The sequence below is a fragment of the Larus michahellis genome, chromosome 2, assembly GCF_964199755.1.
Source record: "Larus michahellis chromosome 2, bLarMic1.1, whole genome shotgun sequence".
In the NCBI taxonomy this organism is placed as follows: Eukaryota; Metazoa; Chordata; class Aves; order Charadriiformes; family Laridae; genus Larus; species Larus michahellis.
In genome coordinates this window covers 56,702,095-56,722,618 of record NC_133897.1, presented here as the reverse complement: position 1 = coordinate 56,722,618, position 20,524 = coordinate 56,702,095, and the positions used below count along the sequence as shown (strand labels likewise).

The 20,524-nt window shown below is 39.3% G+C and overlaps 1 protein-coding gene across 9 annotated transcripts in view; it reads right to left on the bottom strand.

Annotated features, from left to right (window-relative positions):
• Positions 1–20,524, bottom strand: part of SUGCT (succinyl-CoA:glutarate-CoA transferase) — a 336,115-nt gene that overhangs the window by 303,200 nt on the left and 12,391 nt on the right. For all 9 annotated transcript variants that reach the window (XR_012585571.1, XR_012585572.1, XM_074575598.1 and 6 more), the window contains one exon: positions 13,822–13,942. Coding sequence is in view for 7 of the 9 variants with exons in the window: in XM_074575598.1 (XP_074431699.1) it covers positions 13,822–13,942 (121 nt within the window). In the remaining 2 variants the exon portion in view is untranslated. The remainder of the gene's footprint in view (positions 1–13,821; positions 13,943–20,524) is intronic.

The following is a 20,524-nucleotide window of genomic DNA, read 5'->3' as shown; positions in this document are numbered from 1 at the left end:
GTCTGTGTTGATGCCAGAGTCTTTTAGTACTCTCTAGGTAACAACACACCATATGCTGGCAAAGCACTGCCAATACAGAGCACAAATGGCTTTCTGGACCAAATTATACTTCATGCTAAAATGTAAAACCATTTACAGAAATATATCTGAGCAGACCAATTTTACCAGCAAAAGAAAAGTTTTGTCAATATAAAAAGATATTTGTTAATGGCTTCTGCCAAAACAGCTAAATAGTCAGTGTTCACACCTCTTCACATTCTTGACCAGCACAGCTGTGCTGACAAAAGCCTGTTGTAGAGAAAACAGCCTCATGCTCAGTTCCACAAGAGTTTGTCAACCAGCTGAATTTTGCAGAAGCCTCCTCTTTTGAATAGGCCTGTTTGGGACCCCAGTATCCTAATTTTGCAAGCAGCAGAGAAAAACATATAAACCCACCAGCAACACGAATTTGTTTTACGCAAGAAAATTATCCTTTGGTTCTGCATCTTGACAGAGCATAACTACATCAGTCCTGTACTAGAAGGTGTCTTTAAAGTTTGGTTTTATTCTGAAACACCCTAAAAATGCACCTTTGTGATACTTATATTTCAATCACTCCTGAACCAAATACACACTTTTTGTATATAATACAGGTTAAAAAGCATCGTTGCTATCACCACTAGAAAAACATAAAGATCCCAAAAGTCAAGTCCATTTCGCTTCTCCTCCAATTAAGAGCTACCAAGCTGAATCACTCTGCAACACACCTCTGTCAAACCTTGTTGGTTCACATTTTATTCTGCGACCTTTTGGAAACTCATGTTCTCCAAATGGGTTATAAAGGTGTATTTAACAGGATTTAGTCCTGCAATTGGTATTTGGGCAACAGCTCTATTGATAACACTCTGGAGGGACCGGAGCACAGCAAATCTGTCCTTGTGTTGTCTGACCTGTGCTAAAAGGTGTAAGAAAAGCAGAGTAGTACAGGAATATGAAAACAAATACACTAGATCAGACTCAAGGCCCGGCCAGCCACATATTCTGTCTCCAGGAATGGAGAAAAACAGATGCCAATATGAACAGGATGAGCCTATCTAATATTTTTCTTGAGCACTATCCCAGCTTCCAAGAGTTTGCAGATGACAGTCTTCCTGAATAAGTAGATATGGTTTTAAGTTTGTTTATACAGTTCATCTTTAAAGCATGATAGAATTGAGAGGTAAAGTTATGTGACATTTCCCAAATCGACTGTTTAGGCATAAGACACACAGAAATCCTTTGCAAGTTGCAGGTGCTTATACTAAACAGACATGTTCAACTTACTTAAATACAACATAAACAAGAACAAACCAAAAAAAAAAATCTGTGAGGATTTTGAACATTACAATATTTTAACAAGCAATCCCAAAAATTCAAATCCTATTAATCAAGTTTCTAAAACATATGACCCTTAAAAAAAAGTATTACAAGACGTGAACAATAAAGTAGAATTCAAAGTAATACCATTATTTGTCATCTGTTTGCAAGTCTGATTAACAGTCAAGTCATTGTTTCCCAGTCTTCCTCAGAATTAGTATTTTTTCCTTTTTCAGTAAAAGTAAAAATTATTACAAAATAACTCCTTATCAAGAAAAAACATTAAATAGATCAGTAAGCCCAGTATGGGGGGAAAAAAAAAAATACACAGGGTCTAACACACTCATATAATGTTTTTCATTTGTGTCCAGAAAAGCAAAAGAGGTAAACACCTCTTTGCAGATGGATCACCTATGATACAAAAGAGACAGGAGGAAAGATTTAGGAGGTCTTCATAAGCAGCAGAAATGAAGATCAAGTTCCTTGTACAGCATCAGAAAGAACCCCCTGCTGGTGTAGCTGTGCTTCAGTAGGATAGTAAATTGGCACCACAGGCTGGGAAAAGAAATTAAAAGCTCCCACTGGTCCTCATCACTTATTTCTGAATAAAGCAGTTAACTGATGGAAGGTTCTAACAATATTTGCTTTATTTTATATATAAATAACATTTACAAAAATTAAATTTCATGTGGTTAGGATTGCAGTGCATACTCTGTATACTAAATATTTCACTCTGGGAAGAAATGCTGGCCACAAAATGACAATCCTAAGGCAGCAGACTCTCCTGGAATGGGTCTCATGCCAAGCAAAAGGACGTTTGGGGACTTTACAGGTGACTTTCTACAGGATAGAGTGAAGTAGAGGCACAATACTATCTTAATATTTACTACCAAAATGACCCAAGTCCTTAAACCATGATAGTCCCTAAATTCGTAAGGGCAATTTTCAGAAACCTCAGCTATAGCGCCATCTCCCTTTAAATCAATGGATATCTCTTTTCAAAGTCTCCTTCCCAACATTTTGCGTTTACACAAATCATCTTTTGGTCCTAAAGAAGTACTTTGAGTACATAAACAGCACATACTGCTACACCATGATAAATGACTCAACCAGTTAGGTCACAAAAGAAATGCTGCTGTAACAATACTCTAAGGCCAATTTACCATGCTGGTTTACAGATAGCTCCATTTTTTTTTCCTACACAATACTATCAAGGGATGTAAATGTATTCTGACTGACCTGAAAAAGTTCACTTTTGTAAAGGGAAGAAGCTACATAAACATATCAAAGTTGTTCTCTCAGGGAATTTACCATCAGAACTAGAGACCGCGTAAGACCACCACTGATATACCAACGCACTGCCATAGTGATTGATTGCTTTATTCTTAGAAACGAGAAGAATAATTTCTTCATTCATGGAAACAAGTGATTTTTTTCTAAATTCTAATGAAAAGAGTACTTTAAAATCATCAAAGCAGTATTTAGACATCTGCATTTCTGCCAATTAATTTCCTCACATAAGCAAACTTTGCCTTTTTACATTAAAGTTTTCTGGTTTGATGGTGCAGCCAAAAGGAAAAATTGACACAACTGGGATACTCAAATGACATATGACTAGAAGTTTTTCAGGGCAAGGCACAAATCTGTTTAGATGTCTAGAAAGAAATCAGGTACCTTGGACTCATAAGATAACGCAAACCTCTACCTCTTTCACGTTAAGTTTTTTCCAAATATAAAATTGTAGAAATCCTGCTTGCAAACACAGTATAATACAAGAAGAGATTAAAATTGTCACATCAGATTCTTTAGATACTTCATTCATATGGTGAACACAAGAAGGAATGATAGTTTGAAAAACTTGTCCTACTCCCTGGCAACACAAGGAGAACTAGCTCCTTGGCTTTGATTTACATCAAGCAAACTTCCAATCCTAACTTCTCGTTTAACTTCTTTATGAGTCTATTGCCCTACAGTGTTTAAACCTTGTGCTTTATAAATGAAAACTGTTCCCAATTATTGGATAAATTCATATTTAGAATTAATATAGTCTTAAAAGCATCAGTACATTTTATTATGTGTTGATGGCCACCTCAGATAAAGTAATTACATATGAGAAGCATAATAACCTCTTAAAACTCCTGCTGCATATTTTAAACTAAAGCTAGTTCTTTACTGCAAAAGGTACCGGTTACCAATCTATGCAAACATGTAGTTTCCACTGAGAATTACAAAGCAGCACATCAACGCAGGGCAGAAAAACACTGAGGTATGCAATTAACCTCTATATGTATCTAAAACCTGCAAAGTCATACTATAACCTACCCTCCTCAAAATAAGACCATAATTAAATTTATTAAGTTTCTTTCACATGTTGATCCTGAAGTGTACAAATAGCTGACACCACTTAGTTTGGTATTTGAAGAAGTCAGTAGTTATCTGCTGGCTTGTTCCAAGCCCCCTGAGTGAATATCTTAATAATTTTGCCTGTTCTCCTGATCTATATAATTGTCTACTCCTTCATTTTTAATTCTGCTAGCATCTTGCTCTTAAGAACATAAGGCAGCAAACTCTGCAAAATATTAAAAGACAACATTTTCTCTGCAATGCACTACCAATTTTAAGGACACAGTCTTCCAGCTCCATGGGATGCCTTTATTTACTACTCTTGAGAAAGAAAATGGCTAATCGTGTAATTGTATAATTTATTATTTTCTATGCTGCTCTTGTATTCCCAATTACTTAACTCTCTGGAAAACAAAGACAAGCCACTTCTCTATCATGTATGAACTCTTATTACTAATTACTAGATACCAAAATTTTTCTTAAGATTTTCTTTTCTTAACGCTCTCATTCTTTGAATACCAACTAACATTCTGGCTACTTCTACACATTAAGCAAGGATTTTTATTTTTTATTTTTTTATGTTTTCACATGCTATCAGGATCTTCATTTAAGAACTACTATGTGAAAATGCACGGAATACTTAAGGAAGCGATGGTTAGATGGTCACAGTAGTTCCTTCTGATCACAGCACCGTTTATTTTATTCATATTTTTTAGGAAAAAAAATTGAGGTTTCCAAGATACCTTTCATATGCAATGTTTTTCACCTATAGATTGTTCTTCTCGCAACTCTCTTCAGTTGTCCACATAATTTCTGAAATACGGTACCCAGAAGTAGACTTAGCCTTCCAACTGAGACGTTACCAATGTGAAGCAGGGCAGAGACAGTCATTTAGGCCATATTTGTCTTTAAATAATCCAGTATACTAGTCTTTCATCTAACAACATGACATCACTTATGTTCCAACTTCAATCTTGCCCCACCATTACCATCAAGTCTTCTGAGAACGCTTCTCTAACCTAATGTTCCCCATACTATTTTAAAAGGACTCGACTATTTCTGATTAAACACAGTACATTGGACTTCCCCCAACCTTTAATTCTACCCTTGCTCTTTTATTGGTGTAAACAATTTGGACAAAGTAATTTTTAATTCTAATCCTGCTGTATGAATTTACTCCCTTTCAGCTTGGTGGGCCTTCAGAGCTGCATGAAGCTCTCCAGCCATTAAACTGCAGCTTTTACAGCAGGACTTCATCACATGACTGCCCACGGGGCTGTGCTGACACAGGGATTGTTGGGAATGTTTTAAATCACTGGCTTCAGGAAGAAAAACTGAGCAGAGTTGCTGAGGCCAGCCCTCCATGACTCTCCTGAGTTAGCCAAACACCACCAAAAAAAAAAAATATAAAGGAGAGTATAAGGCTGTAACGGAAGTTATGTCTTCTACCTGTAAGTCAGCTCCAGATTCCTCCTGCCCCTCAACTCTAAAACACAGAAACATCCTGTAGCTCATGCTCACATGAGGATTTTGGGGTCATCCACGTTCTATTCCACCATCTATTTTGAGAAACAAAATATCCAGCAACATCAGTTCTGAGGTATTGCCTTCCAGGTCAACCACGAAATACCAATAGTTATTCTTTATAAAACACGAGAGCTAAGATATCAGGGAGTTTTTGATCACTCTTGAATAATTTTTTTTATTATTTCCTGTATATCACATTTCCTTAGCTGCTCTATGAAAGCATGATGTATGAGTGTCAAAAACTTTACTACAGTCAAAATACATAGCACAAGGTTTACTACCATGTTATAGACAGGTAGTTATATTGTCCCAATAATGATTTGTGTCTCCACAAATCCAGCAAAGCTTGCTACTCAGCTCCTCAAAAAAACGTTCTCACGGACTATTTTATCTCTATACCCTGATTACTAACTTCTCTTAGCTGCCCACTCACAGACAACTTTGAGCTATCAAAAAAAATAACAGATGAAGTCTGTAATCCATCCATCTTCCAACTGCATGATGCAAAAACTAACAGATTGGAGAGGCTTGATTTCCTTTTCCCATGCTGGAAGGCTCTGTTTTCATCAAATCAAGCTCAGGTAGAAGCTTCACATTTTTTCTTCTCCAAATGCTTTATTCAGTCACTGTCAGCACTTAAGTTACAGAATCATAGAATGATTCTATACCTCATACCTCACGACTCACATACCACAAGACTTGAGTTCATACCTCAAGACTCAAAAACATGTGATCTTTGTGTTTATTTAAGAGGAGTATAATGTTCACAATTTTCCAGATCTGCCTTCTTGTTCTTAGACCAAATCAAGAACTACTCAGTTTGTTCTGACAATGCCTCTTTTGACATATCTGTCTCTGACAGTGCAGTATCTTCTATTATCAGAAAACAATACATATGTTGAAAATTTCTCTATGAACATCTTTTACTGAAGACTGGTACCAGGACACCAATCCTCTTTTTTGCAGTTTCCAGTTTCCTTAATTGCCTCATTCTCCACGTTGTTCCTGCTTTTAATATATTTAGAAGACTGATGTAACTCTTTAAATTCTCACTTAATTCTCCTAATTTCCGTTTCATTCTGCACATCATCCTGCTTGCACTGGCTATTTGGCCTATTTGGCTCAACCAGCCTACATATTTTGCTATTCAGGGTTTTTTTTGCCTTTTTTCTCCCCGCCATCCCCTCACCCCCCCAATTTGTTGTGCCTAGATTTAGGATCATTTTGTTGTCTTGCAATTAAAAAAAAAATCCTCTTTTTAGTAATTTTGGGTGACAAATTGTAACAACTTTTGAACAGATTAAGGATCAAGACTATTTCTATAGTTCCTATTATTTAGTGACAACAGCAACCATTGCTTGAGTCAGCTTCTGAATACAACTTAGTTTCGTACTTGTATGCTATCAATAAATAATTTAGAGCATCAAGAACTTATTTTGCCAAATTATATCACATTATGAAATACACACCAACTTTTTTAAGTAGGAGCTGTCATTTTGTTGGCCCGTAATCTATCAATTTGTAAAAGGCAATTATATCCAGATTATAACAATATAGAAACCACAAGAACATCAATTGTCAGGGGAAGGAGTGGGCACAAAGACACAGACACTCCAAGTTACCTATAATTTTATAGGCCAGAATCATTTGGTAAGAGGGAGTCTACAAACTGTACCTAATCCAAGGCAATTCCACATTTTACCACAGTTAGTTCACAAATTAGAGGATTTGAAGAACACTTTGGCTAGCCTTTGCTCAGAAAAACACGCTGTGGTTGGCTTCTTTCCTGTTGTGAAAATACTAGAGGCAAAGTAGAATATGCATCAAAAATTATAACATTGCATCTTCCCATGAGAAGATGCTACAAATTATCAGTACAAAACAAGATGTACTGGGAAGTACCAAATGACGGTTCTTTTGAGTTATTACTACTTTTATCTAGATGGCTGGAGTGAAGAACTATTTTCCTTCTCATGGATTCATCAGAATCACCTAGAGATATCTAAGACTTACTTATTATTTTTGATGAAAAGTATTCATTTATGGATCATAACAACTTTAGGTACATTAAATAAAAGCTGCATATACAACTATTTCAGATTTAGACCTATATGAAACTCTGATGACACACAAAACCTCTTCTATAAACCTTTTGCCATTCTTTTCCACCTCATGTTTGTCTTTTTACAATACTGTTTGCCAACAAACAAATTAATAGTTTACTACAGTCAAAGTATTTGTAAGTTCAGAGTTAAGACTAAGTTCTTTGGGGTAGAGACTGCAAATCCCAAAAAAAGGTAATCTTTTAGAGTAATACAAAGTTAATAAAAATAACAATCCCAAAAATCTTATCTTTGTAGTTTCTTTTGGTTGAACTAAGAATATTTCTATGGTTTTCTACGATTATCATTATGTATTCAATTTTTTTTCACGCATAAATACACCAAAAATTCTTTATAGGAGTAAGATTTCTTTAAAAGGCAGAAAACTAAGTATCACATCGGTATGTTAAGAAACGAAATGACAGAAAACAAACTATTGAAACAAGATTTTGTAATGCCACAAGCAACATACAAAGCAACCTGCATATAACACAAAGTGTTACTTCCTAGAAAAGGAGGAGGAAAGAAAGGGAGAAGACAGAAAAAAATGCTGAGGAACACTATCTTCAGCAAAACCTGTACACAGGAGAAGAGTAAGCACAATTCACTCAAATTAGCAAGGAGATCGGGCAGAGAACCTGAGAGGAATAGCTTTCATCATTCATAAACAAACTACAAAATTCTTTCAAAACATATTGCCTTCAGAGGCTTTAAGAAAGGGGGGAAAAAAAAAGTGGTTTGATTTGAAAACAATGTTGTCCTTTTAAACAGTGCCCCCTCCTGTTCAGAAATAAACTATGACTCTCTTAGTTGGAAGCACTACACAGACCATTCCGATAGCAACAAATGGTCCCTCCCTTGTGACCCGTACATGATTTACTTTAACCAGCCAATTTTTAAAAAACTTAAACCAATCTCAACCACAGAACTGTCAAAACATATTACATTTAAACTCATTCTAAGATTACTCTCATCAGCAAAGCCAACTTGTGAGCGAGAACAGACAATTTGGAGCTCAAGAGCATTCAAAGCAGCAGGAACGTTGGGAATTGTCCTGGATATCCTCGCAACCCTGCAACAGCCACTGCAGGGCTGGATACATTCAATCTGAGCTGTTTGGATAAGGAACTCAGTTTGCTAATGACGACTTCCAAAATGCCATAAAGGAGACAGCATCTGGCTTACCTGTCTCTAAACTCTTCACCTACATATGAACCTAGACTTTCTGAAAAATTACACTGTATTTCATTTTACTATCAGTAACAATTTGCAACAGTCCAAAGTTTAGAAAGAGGCAATTCCACACAAACATTATTCCTGCATTTAAGAAAAATTGCTCAACTCTGGATAAGTTATAAAATAGCATATCTTCTGACTTCTAAGGAACTTGTCTTCCACATTTTACATTCTGCTACAATATGTGCCTATTCAGTCACCTCCATATATGTTCCATTAACAAAAAACATTTTATGTAACAGAGTCCAAGCTTGATCTTTAAGCTGTATAAGAATGAGAATTTTGAAGGTTTTCATGATTTCTCACAGAACGTTTCTGCTGTTCTTAAGCACAAAACCAGGGAGGGAAGCAGGTTTGTTTTGCTACATTAGAAAAAATAATTTACAGCTGTTTGCTTAAAACCCTAAGAATTTCTGTTCTTTAGAATGAAGAATTGAAAGAACGGGAGACCTTTCTGTCATAGCTATGCTTTTTTATTATTGCTGTTATTTTTTATTTCCACTAGAAAATCCTCAAATCCAGCTTTAAGGTATCATGGGGGCTGGCAAATATACACTCTCCAAGGAAATATTTGTTAGTGCTTCAAGGCTAAAGTCTCCAAAGATTCAATCCATGAAGTCCATCCTCCATCATATCACACATCCCAACAGTTTGTTCTGACATGCGTATGGAGGCTGTCCCCATAGACCAACTGAGCATGCTCTAGCCTAGTTTTTATTTATATTTACTGTTCACAGTTATTGCACGTGAGGATAGCAACACAAGGATCAAGAATAGAAATCTGCTCAATTCGTACTAGCACTACAATGTAGAAAAAGAGAAACAGGAAAAAAACAGGTTAGAATGAAGGTTCTGAAGTACCAGAGAACACAATTAGCCGGAAAAGGAAGTTGGTAGAAAAATACGAGGTAAGGGAAACTGATGTTTAGTGAGGAACTGAACTGGAGAGGGGAAGAGTCTGAGCTGGGCAATTATGGCTAGGAAAGGGCAGGAGGAGGGTAGAGACCTAGATGGAAGGGAAACAGATCTGACAAAAAGACCAAGAAGAGGGCACAAAGGCATCATGTAGGTGAGAGGATGAGAAGAACAGAAATACTAGTCTGTAGGTCACCAGAGGAGAGGAGAAAAGGAGGCTAGGAGGAACCATATAGTACTAGAATTGGGATTGATTAGACTAGATTTCATGGTGGTTCCACAACTTAAAGCAAGGAGTCCAAAGGAAATAATAAATGAAGAGTAAACTGATAACATCTCTATGATATTTTACCTACCATCCAGAAGGAAGAGTAAGTTTAATGGAATAAAGGTGGTGTTATATATATATATATATATATATATATATCACACACACACACACGTACATACACACAGATGGTACATATGAACCATTCATGACTACGTGACCAGCGCAATATACTCCAAAGGCAGACCAGCCCTACCTGGCACAACACCAAGCAGTATGAAATACAAATTCCTATGTAACAGGACACATAAGTACAGCACCACAATGAGTGCACTGATTCAGCATCTGAACCACTTAAAGGATGTGGCAAATAACCTAATCCAGTAGCCAGGTAATGGCTACTATCAGGGTAACGACAAACGCAAAATGCAGCCAGTGGGCGCTGAACGACTGGCATAAAAAAATGTTCTAGAAGGTGGGCCCTTAAGAAGGCAAGACTATCAGTTAATGCTGACTATCAATTAACAACTCTGAGATCTGAAGACAAATGCAAGACCTGTATTTTCACACAAATCTTGTCACAAATAGCAGTCTTTAAAAAGTGAAAGCACCAGTCCTCCAAAGTGTAACAACCATGACAATGATAAGAATGACAACTATTTGAGCACACTCTCTCTGGAGTAGTACAAAGGAAGGATACAGTACAGTCTAGAGTCAGGAAATTACTTTCCATATTTTTGGATGGCCCCTAAAATTAGAAAAGTTTTAATATCCAATTTGATTTGTTTATACTTGCATTCAATAACTGAATGAGACAAAAAAAACCTCAAGAAACTTAAAGACATCTTGATCACAGCTGCTATACAAGTTATGCTGTAGGGTGAAATTGATTCCTTCAAATTACTTGTTTATTGATTGCATTCCATACCTATGAAGTTTAAACTTGAAAGGTAATACGGTTCCAAAAATAAACCGAAACATTCCAGATGATATCCAATCTCATTAATGAGTTAACTAAATGGATAAGGGAAGTAGTGTCCAGTAATTATTTGTAATTTATTAAATTAATCAGCTCTAATGTCTTCAGCATGTATACTGACTAACAAGAAAAAACAAGAAAAATAAAAATTGAAGTTGGAAAAATACTCCAATTCTGACATACTGGACGTGTTTATTTCTTGCTTACTTATTATCAAATGTTATCCCAAAAATGTCTGTCTCTACATATTATCACATCTAAAATATAATACAGTTCGTGATAGTCATTAACAATGACCATCATAATTTTGTCTGTTAACAACAGCTATGAAACATAAAATACACCCTTAAAAAAACATATTCAAAAGTGGCTGAGTTAAACAGCATAAACCATTCCGATCCTCTGTTCAAAGGCCTCAGAACATAATTCATGTTATATTGTGTATCCATTATCCTTCACAGGACTCACACACCAGAAAGGGCTTGAGAACTAACATATTTCTATTATCCCTTGTACAGCCTGTAAGATGCCAAATGATGGATGAAATCCGACTGTTTAGATGTAAAAGGGGTTCCTGTAACCAAGATAATTTGTCTCAACAGCTTTCAACATTTGGGAAGACAACTAGTCCATTTAATTCAACATTCTAAGCCAGCACATCCCTCACATCTGATAAACAATATTTCTCTTTGTATCTTCCTTAATTCATATTTTCCATATCCCTAGCTAGGCATTTTATATACACATAGCTTTCTATGGCATTACCAAAAAAAAAAAACCAACTTATCTGAAATATTACATCTGAGCTCTCAGGAACCTACTAGATTCAGCATGTCTCAGTTCATTCCACTTCAATACCAATCCTTATCCTTTTACATTGTCATAAAGCATAGCTCCAGTCCTGAGTCAGGGAAACTGAGCACTTCTTGACGGCCCTTCAGCAGTTACCTGCTTTCTGTGCCAACCTCTCACAAAACCAGACATCCAACTCAGATGCCTCAACTTACATAAACCTGCTTTTTGGGTCAAATGTTGCAATGCCCAGGGTTAAAACATCCAAGACACTTCTTACAGACAAATTTCTGTGCCCAGAGTCCCACTATTTTGATATGATAGCCTCCACATTCAGAAACTCAGAAGAAAAGCACTTGAACACCATGAATAGTAAAGCAACGTGGGTGAGAGGTGCCTTGCAAAAGCACAGGATTGACAATTAGATCCCATGTTTGCTTCAGAAAAGGAAAGTGAATTAATTCCTATGTTTACATGAACAGCTTGACGTGTTCAGTTACTTTTGTGTGTGTGTATGTTTTCACTAGCAAAGTTATGACATGTCTTAATAACTACACAGGATCGGACCAAAAATTCACCTTGCTTGGATATACTGCTACAAGTGATTTATAAATATTTATTTACCAATTTGTTATAAAACCCTTTTATATTGGATATTCAGATTAACAAAGTTTCTCAAATTGATCCCTTGCAGAAGATGGCTCAAGTATGGAAACTCCCTAACTTCCCCCATAATAAACAGTAGTGTACATAACTTCATTGCCATAAAGATGGTTTAATGCTTTTACCTACCTCCTTTGCTGTTTGTCTAGCCATCTTTATGATGGAAAAACAAACAAAAAGTTGTCTTGGTCTCTTTCCATAGGCATTCGTGTTTTAATCTGAGCTGCTCATCTAAGCAGTTTTTATCAGCAAGTTATTTTAACAACTTGATCTCCTTATCGCTGATTTTGGATTTTTTTTTTTTTTTAAAGCTAAACGTTACTACATCAAACCTTTCTGCCTGTCCCCTCTCACAAATAGAAATAGAAAGGAAAAAGAAAAAAGTGCATTTTGAATGTAGTAGAGTCAACCACAGCACAAAACTGTTCTATTTAGATACAAATAAATTACAATTACAATTTTTTCAGCTTCCAATAGAAGATGAGGAGCATAGGCAGAGCAATGGAATGGGCAATGGAATATTCTGTACCATAGCCATCATGCTTAGTATATAAATGGGCTTTGGCCCGGGGAGGAAATCCGCGATCTCTGCTCGAGTCAGGCTAGGCAACCAGTTCACTGGGCAGTGAGAGTGACTTGTGTCTTGTCTATTCTTTTACCATTATTATTATTGTTGTTATTTTGTTGTTATTTGTTATTGTTGTAACTAGCCACTGAACAACCTAAAACTGTATTTAAACAAAGATATTATCAGCAAGCCCTGAATATAATTGCATTTCTGCTCTTGTCTTCTTCACACATTCGCCACACAAACATGATAAATACATCACAACAGACTAAAAAGCTACTGGGGTCCTATTAAATGACATCAATACCCAGAAACTAAAAAGCCAAAGCCATTTATTCTTCAGAAATTCAGACGCATAACACGTTTGTAACTAAGACTTTAAACTAGTCTAAAAACATTTGTAACTTCTATATTTTAATTTAATTGTATTTAACAGTAGAATTTACATGCATAGATCCTTTAATTTTAGTGCTTACTCTAGATTTTTGGGGTGGTTTTTGTTGGGTTTTTTTTGTATAGGCAATTTCTCAGACTTAAAATTATTTTTATATGTATGCAGTTCCTGATATTCATATGTCCACTTTCTTTGCATTCTTCCCAGCATTTATAAAGTACCTGTAACTCTGCCATTTCATTTACAAGGCAATAGACTGCAGCAAAATAACATAAAACTTCGATAAGCACGTAACTGCATAATTCTGAAGAGAGAGAGATGCTTCAGGGCAGTAAAGAACACAGACTGGAAACCTGCAATATGTAAACTGGTACAGTAAAACTGCTGAGAGGAAAAAAAAAAAATCTGAGTTACCAAACAATTCAAAGCAAAACAGAAGAAGCCCAGTCAATCCCGGCTCCCCTGAAGTCAATTGGAGCATGCCAGGCCGGCACGGTAATGCCACTGTTGACCAACTTATAAGCTGCTGACATGGTTGCTGCCTCCTAATTTTTATATAACCGTTTTTGAATTGAGCAGTTAAATTCACTCTTTCAATTTATCTTAACTGATACCAGATAATATACTTCTATATAACCATGTGACTTTTATAACACATTGATGGGAATAAAGGAACACAAGGAGTTGAAATTACAATACCTGTTATTGAACAGTACACTATGTGAGGAGCAATCTTTTTCACGTCTTCATAACCTAGACCCATTTCAGCCAGTTTCCCAGGAACGTAGTTTTCCACAAAAACATCAGACACTGCTGCAAGCTTTAGAAAAGAAAAGGATGAGTAAGATTTGTTAATGAGCTTCCAAAAGTCCAAGAGATTCTTCATGTAACAATTTAAAAATCTCACTAATAAAAATAGCTCTAGTCCTTGTGACAAAAGAAAAGTTACAAACCTGGTGAGATATTTTTTGGCCTGTTAAGACCGTGCATCTCTGCAAACTATGTATTAGAGATGCTGAGTATCTAGAAAGACAACTGTCACAATTCTAAAGCAATTAGACAAAACTATAATATAACCATATTATCAGTATTACATCAACTTCCCAAGACTTTACAATAGTTTACAGAATAATCATCACCTTTATACCTTAGCTTGAGAAAAAGCAGGGGGGAGAAAGAATGCATCTTATCCTTCACGCTTTCTCTACCTTAGAAATAAATCTGCAAACTGTTTTTCATTTTAAAATAATTGATTACAATTACTGTAACAGAGGCCATATACCTCACTTCCCCTGCACAGAAGCAAAACAGGGAGCCCAAAAATTTTCCTGGGTTAAAATTAACATCTTAAAGTCACCTCAATTAGAATAGAGCTGTCAAGCTCTGCAATGTGCCTTTCTTCATCACATCTAAATGACTGACCTACTCCAAAAATCTGCTGAAGTTAGATTAACATATAACATTGACGGGCTTTAAGTTACATCATCTTTTTCGTATAAAAGTTATAAAAAGATATACATATACATGTTTCAATAGGACTAATATTAATTAAGAACTCCTGAAGCAAGAGAAGTACATGTTAAAAGAAAGATTTATGCCTTGGGGGAGTTGTAGAGCTTTTTTGCTTAAGGTTTTCCGCCCCATCAGGAATTTAAGAAACTATTCCCTGACAGGTACACATGTTCATGCACACATTTTTAAGAAACTAGATGTTTTAGATTATGCTTAATGTTATTTGCAGCTGATCAGCCACATTCTCTGAAACTACCATGTAGCCGTCTGATTAATATATACAGTATATTAGACCAGTTTCTATAAACTAGTGTCATCCTAACAGCAATCGCAAGCATTTTTGTTCTAGCATGTAGGCTGTTCAGCTGAATTTAAGGCCAAAGAAGTTACCAACCCAGTGAGTATTTAACAAGACAGACAGAAACTGATTCTTATTCAGACAAGATGGCACACAGATTATGAATAGTTTAATTGGATGCACGGAAGAGACATTAGTAACATTTACAGAAACTAAGTTCAGCATACGGTGAAGGTGCATTTTAAAATATGTTGTTAAGTATTTTTGAAGTGGCTGTGTGAAGAACCTGTAGGACTATAGTAAATTCAGAAACAGACTCCAGATTCTAAATAGGCATTGCTGGGTTTCAATGTGAACAGCTGGCTGGTTTGTTAATTCATAATTCCATAGAAGTGAACAGAACATAACTTCATGGAAGTTATTAAAAAAAATAGGCATTTGTCACAAGAAGGTTCTCAAGAAGATACAAGTTTCCACAAAGCTAAAGCATTTGCTAGTAAAAACAGAAGTAGCTCAGACAGATCTACAGCTGTCCCAATCCTCTATGCAGGACAGCAGATAAAGCGACCAAAGTAAAGTAAGGGGAACACAATAAGAGCAAGCTATTTGTTCTTTAATAGTATGACTTTATGAACAATATATTTAAGGGGGTTTTATTTTCTCTTTAAATCCTTCACAGTTCATACATAAATACTTTTCAAACTGATAATACCACAGACTTAGCTTAATTCATTCAAGAGAGGAAATCAGCTACAACTTGTATATTGCTTTCACTTTTTTTCCAATTTACAGGGATTGTATGGACTAAAATGGTTTAAGAGTTGTTGTCCATTTCATACTGAAGAATTATCATCTTCTGCAGGGCACCAAGGAAAAGGGCACACCATACAGTACTGTAACATAAAAAGCACCATACCTCTGGACTTGGCAACATACGTGGGACGACAACGGTGGTAAATGAGGATACAATGACTTGAGCCCAGTTTAAGAGTGTACATGAATTTTTAAGGCATCCTACAAGTGCTGTGTCAGCTCTGCCGCTAAAGTTTTCATGACACTTGGAAACAGTCTTTAATGCATAAAGGCAGCAGTCTGTGCATAGTGCTTTTTTTTTTTATGCTCACTGAACAAAGCAAAGGTACCCAGGGCTCTGAGATTGTGGGTAACTGGACTCAGACTCTGACCCAAATGAACTGTATGTTCTTAAAACTCAAATCTCCATGGGGCTCAGTCTCCATGGGGCTTTAAGTCCACCATCAACTGCAATTTCACGCTTTCTGTCCTACAAGTCCTCTGAAGATATCACTTATATATTAACATCTAGTAACATAGAGTAATACAACACAGACCTAAGTTAGAATACTATGTATTCCAGATACGCTCAACGTCTATGCTCAGGAAACAAAAAAGGATGCCATGCATGCCAAAGCAGCCATTAAATTGAATAACAATAACTAATAATGATGCTATTAACTTGATAAAACAAACTATTTGTATCTTTTGAAAGTTTTGTTTGGAGTTTTCTTGGGAGGTCAGGGTTTTGGTGTTTTATAAAAACTCCACATAGAGGAGAGTGTGTGTACTCACACATAAATATATATACACACATACACATATTTATATGTGTCTGTGTGTGTGTGTGTATATATATATCTATATCTTTTTGCCGAGGAGATCAGCTCCAGTGCAGGTAAGTCTGTGCCGGGGAAGAAAATCGCGGCAAAGAAACGGCCAGGGGCTCGTTTTTGAGGCTTTTAAAGCCAGGAAAAGGGGCCAGCCCGAGCCGGTACCCGGCCCTTCTGGGGGGCGGGGACAGCTGAGGAGCCGAGGGCGGAGCCACCACCCCCAGCGGCAGGTGTTAACGAGCAGAGGGTGGGACCACTCTCCCCCTTCATAAAAGAAACCCTTTGGGAGCGCAGCGACCAGGTCGCTGCGCACTGAGCAAACACTGAGCAAGCGAGCTGCAAGTGGGCGTTCCCTGGGTGTGACCCGAGGTATCACCCAGGTGCACCACAACGAGAGTGTACTTCCTGGGCTGGAGAAGGGGGTGGCCAAGCAGGGTGTGACACACCAGTCCAATCACAGCGGTCTGCACAGCAGTTCGTGCAGGACAGAGCTGAAAGACTGCTAACCCGGCTAGGTAGTGATGGTAACTACTCGCAAGATGACTGTGGCGTCCATGAGCTCCACAACCACCAGGTCTGATGCCGCCTCTCAGACGGAGCTCTTGTGGGAACATGCTACCACACAGACATCGGGCTGTAGGGTATGCCCTACTCTTACGCCAGTGTCGGATGGCAATGATGGGCATACCTGTAGGAGATGTGCTCAGGTAGAGGATCTTCTCCAATTAGTCATGGAGCTCAGGGAGGAGGTAAGTAGGTTGAGGAGCATCAGGGAATGCGAGAGGGAGATAGATTCCTGGAGCAGAATCCTGCATCCCATGACAGAAACCCAGCAGGCAGATAAAACCCCTGCAACAGAGAGCTCCATATCCTCTCTCACCTCAACTGAAGGCGGTAACCTGGAGGACAGGGGGCAATGGCAGGAAGTTCCTGCGCGGCGCAACAGGCGCTGCACTCGAGACTGCCCGATGACTACCCCATCTTCCCAGGTGCCATTACTTAACAGGTACAGTGCTCTACAGAGGAACCTGGATGATGACGAGCACAATATTTCTCCTATTTCTCCTACCCTGGAGCCGTCAGCAAGGTCTAGTCAGACCTCCCCCTGCATCAAAACCTCTGTGGTAAAGAAGAAAAGACGGGTCCTTGTCATAGGTGACTCATTACTGAAAGGAACAGAAGGCCCAATATGCAGGCCGGACCCGGTACATAGGGAGGTCTGCTGCCTCCCTGGGGCCCGGGTCAAGGACGTGAAGAGGATGCTTCCTTCCCTGGTACGGCCCTCAGACTACTATCCACTTTTGCTCTTTCAGGTAGGCAGCGACGAGGTAACAAGAAGAAGTCCAAGGGCAATGAAGAAAGATTTCAAGACCCTGGGACGGCTGGTCAAGGGATCGGGAGCGCAAGTTGTGTTCTCGTCTATTCCCCCAGTTGCGGGGAATGATGAGGGGCTAAATAGAAGGACCCAGCAGATCAATGCCTGGCTTCGAGCTTGGTGCTGCCGGCAGGACTTTGGGTTCTTTGATCATGGCCTGATCTACAAAACGCCTGGCCTGCTGGTAACAGGCAGGAATACCTTGACCTCCAGGGGAAAAAGGGTTCTAGGACAAGAGTTATCGGGGCTCATTGAGAGGGCTTTAAACTAGATCTGAAGGGGGGTGGGGATGGTACTGGGCTTGCTGGTGAGGTGCCAGGGTGTAGTTGCTCAGCGCTCGTGGGCCAGTGTGCCAGTATTTCTGAAAGCCAGAAGGCATACCACATCTCAAGGGTCAAAACTACACACACAACTCCCTCTCTGAAATGCTTATACACCAATGCACGCAGCATGGGGAATAAGCAGGAAGAGCTGGAGGTCTGTGTGCGGTTGCGGGGCCATGATCTCATTGCAATTACTGAGACGTGGTGGGACAACTCGCATGACTGGAATGCTGTCATGGATGGCTATGTCCTTTTCAGGAAAGACAGACCAGCAAGGCGTGGTGGTGGAATTGCACTCTATGTGAGAGAGCATTTGGAATGCATCGAGCTCTCACTAGGGGCGGATGAAGAGCGGGTTGAGAGCTTATGGGTGAGGATTAAGGGACAGGCAAATATGAGGGACACTGTTGTGGGTGTTTATTACAGGCCACCTGATCAGGATGGGGAGACTGATGAGGCTTTCTACAGACAACTGAAGGTAGCCTCGCAAGCGCAGGCCCTGGTTCTCATGGGGGACTTCAATCACCCCGATATCTGCTGGGAAGACCACACAGCCAGGCATGCACAGTCCAGGAGGCTCCTCCAGTGCATTGATGACAACTTTTTGACACAGGTGGTACAGGAGCCAACAAGGAGAGGAGCACTTCTAGACCTGGTACTGACAAACACAGAGGGATTGGTGGAGGACATTAAGGTTGGGGGCACCCTAGGTTGTAGTGATCATGAAATGATTGAGTTCAGGATCATGGGTACTATCCACAAAACAACAACAAGAAGTAAAATTACAACCTTGGATTTCAGGAGGGCTAACTTCGACCTCTTCAAGAAACTGCTTGGAGAGATCCCGTGGGCTAGGGCTCTGGAAGGCAAAGGGGCTCAAGAAAGCTGGTTGATATTCAAAGACCACTTCCTCCAAGCTCAGGATCGGTGCATCCCTAAGAGAAAGAAATCGGCCAAGGGACGCAGGAGACCTGCATGGTTGAGCAGGGAGCTTCAGAAAAAGCTCAAGTGGAAGAAGGAAGTTTATAATAAGTGGAAGAAGGGACTGACCCCTTGGGAGGATTACAAGAATGCCACCAGAGCGTGCAGGGATGAAACAAGGAAAGCCAAGGCCGCCTTGGAATTAGACCTGGCTAGGGACATCAAGCACAACAAAAAGAGCTTCTACAAGTATATTGGAAGCAAAAGGAAGACCAGAGAAGTTGTAGGCCCACTGCTGAATGAGGCAGGAGTCATGGTGACGGAGGATGTGGAGAAGGCAGAGTTACTGAATGCCTTCTTTGCTTCGGTCTTCTCTGCTCGGCCCAGCCCTCAGGAGTCCCAGGCATTGAATAAAGTAACAGGGAAAGAAGACGACTTCCCTTGGGTTGAGGAGGAGCGAGTGAGGGACCAATTAGATCATCTAGATATTCACAAGTCCATGGGCCCTGATGGGATGCACCCGAGAGTGCTGAGGGAGCTGGCAGAAGTCATTGCTGGGCCCCTCTCCATCATCTTTGAAAAGTCCTGGAGAACAGGCGAGGTGCCTGGGGACTGGAGGAAAGCCAATGTCACTCCAGTCTTCAAGAAAGGCAAGAAGGAGGAGCCGGGGAACTACAGGCCGGTCAGCCTCACCTCCATCCCTGGAAAGATGATGGAACAGCTCGTTCTGGGTGTCATCTCAAGGCATGTGGAGGAAAAGAAAGCTATCAGAAGTACTCAGCATGGATTCACCAAGGGGAAATCATGTCTGACTAATCTGATAGCCTTCTACGATGGCATGACTAGATGGATAGATGAGGGGAGGGCGGTAGATGTGGTCTACCTTGACTTAAGCAAGGCGTTTGACACGGTCTCCCACAGCATCCTCATAGGGAAGCTTAGGAAGTGTGGGTTAGATGAATGGACAGTGGGGTGGATAGAAAACTGGTTGAAAGATAGAGCTCAGAGGGTTGTGATTAGGGGCACAGAGTCTAGTTGGAGACCAGTGACGAGTGGTGTTCCCCAGGGGTCAGTACTGGGTCCAGTCCTCTTCAACATATTCATCAATGACCTGGATGAGGGGATAGAGTGCGCCCTCAGCAAGTTTGCTGATGACACCAAGCTGGGTGGGGTGGCTGACACACCGGAAGGCTGTGCCGCCATACAGAGAGACCTGGACAGGTTGGAGATCTGGGCAGAGAGAAACCTTATGAAGTTCAACAAGGGCAAGTGTAGGGTGCTGCACCTGGGAAGGAACAACCCCATGAACCAGTACAGGTTGGGTGCTGACCTGCTGGAGAGCAGCTCT